The sequence below is a fragment of the Syngnathoides biaculeatus genome, chromosome 10, assembly GCF_019802595.1.
Source record: "Syngnathoides biaculeatus isolate LvHL_M chromosome 10, ASM1980259v1, whole genome shotgun sequence".
NCBI classification, from domain to species: Eukaryota; Metazoa; Chordata; class Actinopteri; order Syngnathiformes; family Syngnathidae; genus Syngnathoides; species Syngnathoides biaculeatus.
This window is the reverse complement of record NC_084649.1, coordinates 18,086,546-18,098,457: the sequence shown is the minus strand read 5'-3', so window position 1 is coordinate 18,098,457 and position 11,912 is coordinate 18,086,546. Positions and strand designations below refer to the sequence as shown.

The window sequence follows — 11,912 nt, the reverse complement described above, 5'->3', positions numbered from 1 at the left end:
GGTATGCTGTTGTCGCCAAATACAAGAAGTGTCATAAATACATAATGGAAACAGACAAAAAATAATAATTATTTCACACCCAAGGAATACATTTTTTTTTTTGCCATCCACAAGGTGTCATAAATGATCCGAACAAAAATTGTAAAATTTGCACCAAAATGCCGTGGAACGAGAAGAACCCCTATAAATAAAAAACTTTAAAAGAACACAAATAAATAAAAACAATACATACAACATATAAATAAAACTATGTAAACATATATTTGGGGGACTTGAAATGTTTTCCAACTATTAACTCTTATGGAACAAAAATATGCTCAAACCCTATACTGTTGTGTTTTTGTATCACATAAACACACTCCTTACTTAAAATCACAGGTGTCAAACTCAAGGCCCAGGGGCCAGATCTGGCCCGCCACATGATTTATGTGGCCCGCAAAGCCAAATCTAGAGTGTCTATAATTCTTGTAAAAGTCTGTACCAAAATTTCAAATTCTCATATATCATTAATGATACAGTTGAGATATTACAAGCATTTTTGTGTTACCAAACACGAATCATTGAAAAACACATGACCCTTGATTTCTAATTCCAAAATTAGTTCATAAATTATGTAAATATGATGAGATGATTAAATATATTTGTTCCACAGTCATAACGGATCTCTGAGGGAAGCCGGAACAACAACGAGGGCCCCGAGAAAAATGAATTTGACACCCCTGCTTTAAATAGTACGGTGTTAAAAATTTTGTTGGGTACCCTACTAAAATCAAAAACCATCACCCATTGATATTATGTGAGTGTTTTACGTTTATGCACAAAGTTATTGACCAAACCTCGACTATGGCGTTTCCTGTGGAGTCATGAAGTATTGATTGTCATCATGGTTCCAATATATCAGCCAAAATGCTCCCTGACAGCCTTTTTTCTTGAAAACCCAAATGGACTGGACAGATAATGCTCGGTGACAGCTTGCCCTCTTCCATCTGACCTTTAGTCACCAAAATATTTGTTCCCGCCTTTTCATTAATTGATATTGATGGTGATGTCGTTGATAACTGGCAATCAGCAGGTTATGACTGACCTATTTATGTGTGATGTACATTATATCGGCTAGGTCAATGAGATTTATTTACCAGAAGTTAACAACTGGTATAAAATGGAAATACATTGGCCTCCATTTTTTCTAATCGTGTTCCTCGAGCAAAATTCAATTAAAGATCCATTTAGTGCTGCTGAGCTCGAAAGTGGGGAGGACAACTCAAGCGGTCAATTGGAAATATTTACCTCATAATTTTTCTCACTTTTGTACAATTAGCACCCTATCAAATATTATTGGAATAATTAATAAGCCTTCGTAAACATCTCAATTATGCTTAAATGTGTAAAGGGAAAAAAATCTTCTTTCAAATCACTTTACAGCAGGGCTACGCAATTAATTTAATTTACCGTAATTTCTGGCTTATAGACACGCTTTCGACCCTGCGGTTTATGCGATGATGCATCTAATTTGGGCATTTTTTTCTTACGGCTTAAAGGGGGCACTCGAGCGGAAAAGGTAAGAGTGAGACAGGTGGAATATATGTGCCGAAGAAGTGACTTTTACCAGTCTGGCCCTGTGAGTGATGCGCTAGCGTGTAACTGCCGTGTCTCGGTGATTTTTACCAGTTTTTTTTTTAACCAGCTCTGTTAGCGCGGCACTAGCGTTAGCTTTAGCGTAGTGCTTGCGTCTTTCTTTGTAAATATCTCATGTTTCAATGTGAGCACTGCGGCCTGTGTATGTACCAAATGGTATTTCCCTTCCAAATGTACTGGGTGAGGCTTATAACCAGGTGCGCTCTGTAGGCCGGGAATTACGGTTAAGCGTAAATTGCGGATTTCTGAAATTTAAAAAAATCCTTACACTACCTTCAATTGTATGATATTATGAATAGATAAATATTAATCTTTGCGGACTCTCCATTAATCTTAATCATTTCTCACAATTGTCATTGATCTAACAAGGTAAAAAACAAAGAATCGACATGAAAGATGTGCTCACAATTTCAAATGACGACTTCATCGATGTTCCTCGGAAATCACATTGTCCCGTCACTAGGGAGCTATTTTCAAAAAAGGCCCACGCGTGACCTGGCACGTGACCCCTTTGCTAGATGTTATGAGGATCATTTTGAATGGTGGGGGGCAAAAATGAATTGTGAACAAAATACAAAATGTAAAAAAACGAAAATGCCGAAGACCTTGAAAAAACAAAATGCGTCCTGTGTATTGATTAATTTTGCGCTTCACTGTATATCAAATTGGATCTTTTCCCATATGGAGCGGGATGATGACAAACAATTTCTCTGAATAACGTTGATGGATTCCATTTTGTACATACGCAAAATCACAAAGTAAAATATATCTTTAGTGTAGAGTGTCTCTTGGAAAAATAAATATAATTTTTGTGATTGCTGTCTGTTGGCGCAGTTCTTAGTATTTCCCCCAGAGAATGGAGGCTTCCCCCTGACATGGATACATTCATTTGGGAAATTCTTTTTCTCTTAAGCCTCACGCTCTCCCTCGCTCTAATGCACAGTTTGTACCCTCATTGTTATTCCTTTCACCCTCCGGCTTCTCTGATTATAATGTAAAGCACAAAAGCAAATCAGGATTTGTGACACCAAAAATGAACGACAGTCATGAATGTTGTGGTGACCCATCACATACCGAGAGTATCATTGACAAGTCCTATTTTCCCTGTAAGTCAAACATAAATCAGTTCGATCCAAATGATGATATTTATGGTATTCTTTCAAGATCGTGGTTTATTCCAAATACCCTCACTTGTTTCTCTTAAAGGGCTTCAAAAGGCAACTACGTCGCATCATAACTGGGACAAACAATGATAGCTTCCTCCGTGTGAATAAGACATTAAAGTGCATGTTTATTATACTAGTAATACAATATGTATATTTCCAAAAATGTTGCTGTGTTATGCAGTAAAAAAAAAAAAACCCTCACATGTCTGTGATGTGCTACATTGGTCACAAACGTGTCAATGGGCGAGGTTGTGACATGTTCGCGACGCCGGATCCGTGAGTCACGGCCTCGGCTGTGCCAACGTGTGACTATCATGCATAACTGCCGTTCCCGTGTGGCTATGTGTGCTCTCGTATATGTTACATGCATTCAGGCCTCCCTCCCCACCCTTATTAAAAGACTGCGCAAAGGTAACCATCACCATGGAAACCAAAGGTTTGGATACTGCTTATGTATATTTAGGTTAGGGTTTGTGCCTCTTCCGTTTGTGTGTTTGCGCTGGTCAATTACAACCCGTGCAGTTTCTCTATAAACAGTATGACTTACGGATATAGATATTTAAATACCAACGGTTTCCCCTCAATTTTACCTGAAAGGCCCCATGTTGTCATTTTTTTCCCTTCTAGAATCTTTGATGTCCTTTTATCAGTTTTGCACAATAATTTGCATTGGGATCCCATTTTTCTGCCTTTTCAAACTATTCTAACTGGAGTTTTATGCCGTGCAGTTGAGATGGCCAAATTTCTCATTCATAAATAGGATTTAAATAAACTTTAGTCTGATTGGCTCTTGGGAAATCATGTCGCCAAATACTTGGGGTCAACAATCCAGAGCAATGGTGAGTGTGGTAAGAAGGTGAAGAAACAGGTCCAAGCAGGTTGGAACAGCTGGTGGAAGGTGTCTGGTGTGTTATGTGACAGAAGAGTCTCCGCTAGGATGAAGGGCAAAGTTTATAAAAACACTGGTGAGGTCGGCCATGATGTACGGATTAGAGACGGTGGCACTGAAGAGACAATAGGAAGCAGAACTGGAGGTGGCAGAAATGAAGATGTTGAGGTTCTCGCTCGGAGTGAGCAGGTTGGATAGGATTAGAAATGAGCTCATTAGAGGGACAGCCAAGGTTGGATGTTTTGGAGACAAGGTTCGAGAGAGCAGACTTCGATGGTCTGGACATGTCCAGAGGCGAGAGTGCGAGTATATTGGTAAAAGGATGCTGAGGTTGGAGCTGCCAGGCAAAAGAGCGAGAGGAAGACCAAAGAAAAGATGTTGTGAGGGAAGACATGTAGACAGTGGGCGTTAGAGTGGAGGATGCACGAGATAGGCTTCAATGGAAAAAGATGACACCCTGTGGCGACCCCTAACGGGACAAGCCGAAAGAAAAGGAAGATGATGTTGCGTCTTACTATCATTGTGAAGTATAATTCACCAATTGTTGGATTGTTCGCCCGGAAATAGGCAACTTGAGCTCACTAAAAGAGGACGATATTTTCACAGGACTGTCGTGTGCAGCCATTCAATTGAACATAACTAGCATGCAACGTTCATTTCAACATATCTATACTTTAAAGCGTTTATTTGTTTGGCTTGGCGGCAGATGAAACTTGCTCAGGCGAGTTGAGTAGGGAGGGGTACCAACCCCAAACTGCACAGCTATTTGAATATTAATTGACAAAACGACGTCACAATGACGGTGATTTTCAAATGGCATGCCATGAGAACCAAATCCATCTGTTTGGTTACTTTTCTGTTGTTCAAAATAAACCCAATCCATACTGGACATTTTTGAATTGACGGGGGAAATTATTATGTTGTGAAACAACGCTGTTTAGCTGATTATTAAATTAAATTGATAGTTTCCCTTTTTTTTTTACAATGATTGAATGTATGCATGAGGCGTGTCCTATTCATACATTCACTGGCTACAACATTAGATACACTGACACCTGTTGACCTTATTTCTTCCTCATTATTAATGCTCAGTTGTGTTTGAGGTATTCACTTAATAAGATGTTTATTCTTGCTGTTGTAGTTTGCATTATTATTGAACGTAAAGACCCTGTTATAAGTGAATTCAGAGGTATGATTCTAAATTCAGTATATTATACGTCTGAAGATAATTGCTCAGAACCATGTAGTTATGGAGTATTGATGTGATGCAGAAGAAAGCCACTTAAGTGCACCATCACACCCCCCCCAAAAAAAAAAATTACAATTGGCAACTGTTCAACGCACATTAAACAATTTAAAATCTACCGTCGCACTGCGACCGGGTGTCGGGTTTTGAGGCTCCACGTACAATATATCGTCCTGAATTAGATTCTGCTGAACCACAAAAACATCACATGGAAGTCGCTGATCGCCACAAAGAGAAAATGCCCGAGAAAAAAGGAGAGAGTGGATAGTTTGTTTTGATCAGCACCCCGTTTAAGTGACAAAGACTCTGTAGTAGTATGGTTTGGAAGTGCTATGGTGCCCGCCGGCCGGCTTGTTCTCATTTACAAAGCCACAAAGTATTTTTTTGTGTGCGTGTAAAAGCTTTAAAAAAAAAAAAAAAAAAAAAAGCCTCATTTTTCATGGTTTTGAAGCTTCAATTTGTATACAGGACTTCAAACTTGGTGGGTCTTTTTTGTGATGTGTCAAGTTTACAAGCCATTAAATTTCACTTAACAGGCACTTTAGGATATTTGTAATAATTTCAAATGAAAATGTTAAATTGCTCTTCACAAGTTACAACCGCGGTGTAAAACAATATTAAATGAATACCTCCCTCATCAATTAAGACTAGTATTTTGGGTCTCATTTAAATACTGCATGTGTGCCTAATAAAGTAGCCCGTGAGTGTCAGTCATGTTTGGCTCTTACAGTTGCCCGTATGAAAATCATAAATGACACAGAGATGCCCAAGTGAATATTCACCACTGGCAAGGTGTAAGTCTGTCATCCATCCTCATGATGCAATGTGACAAAATACTGAGAATGATGGGCCGGAAACCTCCACCATCGGAAGCCTCTGTTCCGAGTTGCCGATCTTTGAGGAGGAATTACTCGTAATATATGATTATGACAAAGCAGACTATCAAATAGCCAATATCTATTCGGTATTTTATCTTTATAAAAAAATAAATCCGATTGGACAATCTTTTGACCTGGATACACACGAATTCGCATCGGCATCCGTCGGCAGTCGTCCTCACACGGACACACGCAAATGCAGACATGCACGCCCCCGCCAACTGCGAATGACTAAGGCCAGGTATGGGAATGGAGTAGCCGAGAAGACTTTAGGCTCTCTTTTGTATCTCCAGGACTGGGAAATTAGTTCTGCGGGGACTGTTCTGACTGGAAAATGTAGAGATAACCCTCAGCCTCAACAACCACACAAAACCTACTTTGTTTAACTCAAAGAGACTCATGGGATTGCTGAAGAGACCTGCTGGCTACATTGGGGCGCTTCTTTGCTAGGAGGCGGCAGATTACCACCTCTTGATTGGAATAGGTCGAAAGAGGGGCAGTAAAATGTTTCTCCCCGAGTATTCGGCCCTCATCTTCTCCCTGAGCATATGGCCCACTGGCATGCTCAGATGATTTGTAAAACAGTTCAACTTTGTTACGCTCCTTTGTCTCTCTGGCTTGTGGAGTGTTTGGTGTCTCTGTCACAAGCACTCGTGCTCCGGTTTGTGTTTGATACTTACTCACTCATACCTCAGTGGCTTTTGTCCAAAGTATTTTGCCGCCCCCTTACCTTCTTTTGTCTACGTCCTACCTCTGGACCCACATGATTCTCGTGCGAAACCCCACAAATTCCTTCCCGGGGGAATAGACAGTTTTGTCCCAGCATTTTCTGGGCAGCGTCCAAATGGTTGTTGGCTCTCTGGTAGCTTATGTTGATGCTGCGCTTGGGGCTTGAGCCGCTCAGCAGGCAATCTGTGGGGCTAGCGTCGGAGATGTCGCGCAGGTGCTCGTCGTCATCGGTGTCGGCGTCGATATATTTGCTGATAGAAGAGTCGTGGAAGGTGAAGACGGTCGGAGCCAGGGTGGGACTTTCTGGCGATTTTGGCGGCGTCCTGCTGCTGGCTGTGGTGTAGACAGAAACTTCGGGACTCACCAGTGAATGGTCAGACATGACAGAGCTGTCTGAGAGTGGCGACGGTCCAGGCTCCTTCTCGTCGCGACAGCCTCCCTTAGAGAAAAGACTTTTTGTCCCACTGCCAGAGAATAAGAATCTCCTTGCACTTTCTGAGCCCGTAGGTTTGGGAACGGTGATGGGAGTCAACTTAGGGGTTCTGGTGCCTTGTTGGCCTGTTTTTGCCAGTGAGTGTTGGGGAAGGGCGATAGCTGGACTCTGTGAAAACCGGTTGATTTCGCTGTGGCAAAGGTCCATTGCTGTGCTATGAGGGAAGCGGGGATTCTCCTGGAAGTCTGTAGCACAACTGATATAGCTGTCAATGCTGGATAAACTTTTCATGTCACCGACACCATCTCTGGTTACCAGCATTGGTGGACCGTGATCCTGTATTGCTCCCAGCTCAATCTCGTCCCTCTGTTTTCCAACCCTGGAACCTTTAGCGTTGAGGTTTGGTTGCGATTGGGTCTTGGCCATTTGCGTGTACATCTCTTCCAGCTTCTGAACGTTCAACTTTTGAGGGCTGCTGTTTCGGCCCTTGTTTGGAGATCCCACGTCTTGGCCGTTGAAAGAACGGTTGGAGCTCGTTTCCGAAACAGCTCTCTTGGGAGTCCATTTCCAACGGCTTGGTGAGAGGTGGTTATCGTGAGACCTCTCATTCTTTTCCACCACCACATCCATCAGTTCTGCACTACGAGCGAAGGCCTCTTTCAAGTTCATGGAGACAATGCTACCGTTTCTCTTTGCCCTCTCCAGGGCCTCTCTACGTTTAAGTGCTTTCTCCTGTCTCTTTTGCTCCTTGTAGAATTCTGAGAAGTTGTTTACAATAATGGGAATAGGCAGAGCTATTACGAGTACTCCTGCTATGCAGCATAAACCGCCGACTATCTTTCCGAGCAGAGTTTTGGGGTAGATGTCTCCATAGCCGACAGTGGTCATTGTGATAGTCGCCCACCAGAAAGAAGCGGGAATGCTTTTAAACTTTGTGTCTTCCTCGTCCTTCTCGGCAAAGAACACCAGACTGGAGAAGATCATGATCCCCATGGCCAGAAATAGAATGAGTAAGCCCAGCTCGTTGTAACTTCTTCTAAGGGTGAAGCCAAGAGACTGAAGTCCTGTAGAGTGGCGGGCAAGCTTGAGAATGCGCAGGATTCGCATGATTCGGAAAATCTGAACCACACGTCGCACGTTCTGAAACTGCAACACGCTCTTGTTTGATTCTGTCAGGAAGATGGTGACGTAGTACGGCAGGATGGCCAGCAGGTCGATGACGTTCAGAGGACCCTTGAAGAACTTCCACTTGTTGGGAGAGGAGAGGAAGCGCAGCAAGTATTCCATGGTGAACCAGGCAATGCACACAGCTTCCACGTGGGCCAGCTGTGGGTTGTCTGTGGACTGGCCAAACTCATCCGTACCCTGCAGATCTGGTAGAGTGTTGAGGGACAACGCGATGGTGGACAACACGATGAACAGGATAGAGATGATAGCCAGGATCTGAAAGGCAAATTGAAACGGTTTAATATATGGGGATTGTCAGAGCCTTTCTTACTGTAAGTACATTTCAATAGCAATCATACTTAAGTATGCCATTAGATGAGAATTAATGGGCCGTCTGCCTCATTGCTCCGGCCCTATCCCTACCCTGATGTGTCCTCTCTCATTGTGTATCTGCCCTGCTACTCATTATGTCCCTTCCCTACACCGAGTATCACTGCCATCCCAGTCCAAATACATTAGACATCAAATCCAACTCTCATATATAATGTTATTGTTATCATGTAGAGTACAGATTTTTTTTTTTTGCTTTTGCTCTGTTCTCTCACCATCTCTCTGTCTGTCCCCTCTCAAACCTTTTTCTATCTGGCCACGTTTCCTATAAATATTACAATATATCAGGACAAACGGCGGTAGACAGAGTGTGTCAAACTCTCTTGTTGCACAGAAAAACTGTTCCACCATACTGCATGACCAAGTGCTCAGTAACGGGTTAAATTACAAAAGAATTACTACAAATGTAAATGTAGGCTTAATCACTGGATCTTTGCCAATAAGTTAGTGTTTTTTTTAACATTAGCCTATGTAGCAACCCTATAAACAGTTGATACGTCTTCAGTGTTTTTTAACAAGTAAATTTGCATGTTTTAAGGCAATAATTCTCACTTTTTAATTGATCTATTTTATGAAACTTTAGAACATGTGTTTTTTTCCTCCACTAAATATGTATTTTGTCAACACCTGTTTCGTATTTTTAGCATACAGTTTTACTTCTTTGCTTTTTGAGTGTATTACCAAGGGGAATTGAGAAACCCAAGTATGAAGCTTTTTTTTTTCATGAAAATATTCCATTTTAGATATAAAACATTATATCATCAAATGATAAAGCATGAAACACTGTTGCACGGACAATGTATTTTAGGGGGTTTAATCAATGACACAGCTAAGATAAAAGGACCAATTTATATATTAATGCATTTGAATGCTAAATGTAACCTATCAGCTGTCGGTGTTGACAAACTGAGCGCGTGAGGCAGAGCTTCCTTCTAAATTGTCTGGAGGAGATGAAGACAGGGCTTGTAAAGAGGGTGCTTGACAGCCTGGGCTTTGACCACTGCCTAATAATTTGTTCACTCCCACAAGGAAAAGCGGCCACTGCCAAATGGCCAAAGAGGCAATCTTATCTACGACCAATCCGAGCAGCAGGACACTGTTGCCATAGCATCGTGGCAGACAAGAATAGAGATCCTATCTGTTTATTTGCTGTTCTCTGTACTCCTCCTCCTCCTCCTCCTCCTCCTCTCTGTAGTTCATATACTTAATGACTGTATAATTTCAGGAAATGGCTCTGTGAGTAAAATTACAATATTATGGGAAACATCATTCCAGGGGTTCAATTAAAAAAAAAAATCACGAAATATATTTCACTCTGAATCTTTATCTTGGTTATCATTTTGATTATTGTAGCTTTCAGTTAACAACCCCCCCCACCCCTTTAAAAAAAAACGTACAAATGTGAATATTGTGTTATTCTTATTTTTATAGGTATTTATTTAGGGTGGCACAGTGTAGCAGCTGTAAAGCGTTTGCTTCACAGTTCTGAGGACCAGGGTTCAGATCCCGGCCCCGCCCGTGTGGAGTTTGCATGACGTCCCCGTGCCTGCGTGGGTTTTCTACGGCTACTCTGGTTTCCCATGGTAGGTTCATTAAAGACTCTAAATTCCACATATGTGTGAATGTGAGTGTGAATGATTGTTTGTTGATATGTGCCCTGCGATTGGCTGACGACCAGCATGTCGTCCAGAGTCGGCTCGGATAGGCTCCAACACACCCTGTGACCAATGTTCCCTTTAAGCTGAGCAACTGCGCGTTTGCGCACTTGTCGCACACTCAGCGCAGAGGAAAACAGATCCAGCGCAGTGAACTACAGCCTGACATGTTTTTTTTTTTTTTTTTTTTTTTTTTCAAAACACTGCAACACACTGCCTCTCACAAAGAGCTGCTGCTCGGCCACACCGGGTCACACACTCTACTTCCTAGTTTACCTAGTTTACCCCCTCCATTTTAAAGGCGTACACTCATAATTACAAACAATGGGGTATGTGAATAATTGAAGAAAAAGTGGTGAAACTGGACGAGATTTTCTCTTTTTTGAGTGAGAAAGTACTGGTCTGAAGCCAAAGTAGAAAGTGCAGGATGAGAGGGTGTATAATGTTAAAATTCCACCTTGCCACAGCCTGATTGAGGATGAAAGTACAGATGATACAGATAATTCTTTATTTTAACCCATTCATGGGGAGGGTGACAATTTTTTTGCCTTATTGAGATATAAAAGCCTCCTAACAGAATCAACAATCAAGGAAATAACACTTCTTTTTTTGTTTATGGTTAATTATATGATAACTTCACGAATTTATAATCTCGTCACAAAAGTGCGACTGTACCCGCGAGAGGGTACTTGGGTTTTCTTAGTAGATCGTCCCAAAAAAACAGAATGAGATTAAAACGCTTAAATATTTTGATATACTGAAGGATATGATGCGTGAAAATCATGATGTCCCAAAAATGGGACGTTGCCCACGAATGGGTTAAATATAGGAGGCAACATAACATTAACCTTAAAACTGTTTTGGAGCATCATTTCAGATTTCAACAGATTCTTTCAAAAGATATTCTGCAACCAATAATTTAGCTTTACACCAAGAAAAACAGACGGGGATATAATTGTGGGTTGAAAAAAAACAAAAAAGGAAAGAAACAAAGTTGGAAGCGAGATGTCAAATTTATAGTTCATGGTTGGCTTGGTATGTATTTGTATTGCAATGTATTTTTTTGTTTGTTGACATTTTCAGTACAAGTTTGCAAAAACACAAAATTGTTCTTAAAAATGTTGTGATGGAAATTTATTCTGAACTTTTAATGAGCCATCTAACTTCAATGGATGACACTGATCTAACCACACTGCGTACGTCTGATGTTGCTCACAGTGGTCACAGGGAGCGCTCACGGCCTTAGTGTGTTTGCTCAGACACGTCAAAAATTAGAGGGAATGTTGCCCGTGACCCTAGTGAGGATGAGCGGTATGGAAGGACAATGAATGAATCAGTAACATCCTTGTTGTTACGTTAAATCTGGTTGTCGTTTGTGTACTTTAACAGTGGTGATGGGAATGTATACCTTATTTAGCTGTCACAGTGTAGCTGTAGAGAGAAATTAAATATTGGTTTCTTAGTGCTTAGTCTTTTCAAGTCAATGGTCATGGCTGTTCAAATCCGAGTCGAGTTAAAAGACTATGAACATATTATCACGAAGTCTAAACACGAGCCCAAGTCACGTGACTCAAGTCCACACCTCGTCACAGAAAGAGTTCAATCGCACCCCAAACAAATACTTCATTTCAATCTGCAGGAGACTGTCGCCGTGATGGGTTAAGATTTAAAAAAAATTAGCCGAGGTAATAGGATTGACATTCTATAAAAAGGTCACTAATGAA

The 11,912-nt window shown here is 41.3% G+C and overlaps 1 protein-coding gene across 1 annotated transcript in view; it reads right to left on the bottom strand.

Annotated features, from left to right (window-relative positions):
* Positions 1–6,505: 6,505 nt before the first annotated feature.
* Positions 6,506–11,912, bottom strand: part of kcnb1 (potassium voltage-gated channel, Shab-related subfamily, member 1) — a 40,389-nt gene continuing 34,982 nt past the window's right edge. Inside the window, exon 3 of the mRNA XM_061833374.1 lies at positions 6,506–8,419. Within this exon, the coding sequence (XP_061689358.1) occupies positions 6,506–8,419 (1,914 nt within the window). The remainder of the gene's footprint in view (positions 8,420–11,912) is intronic.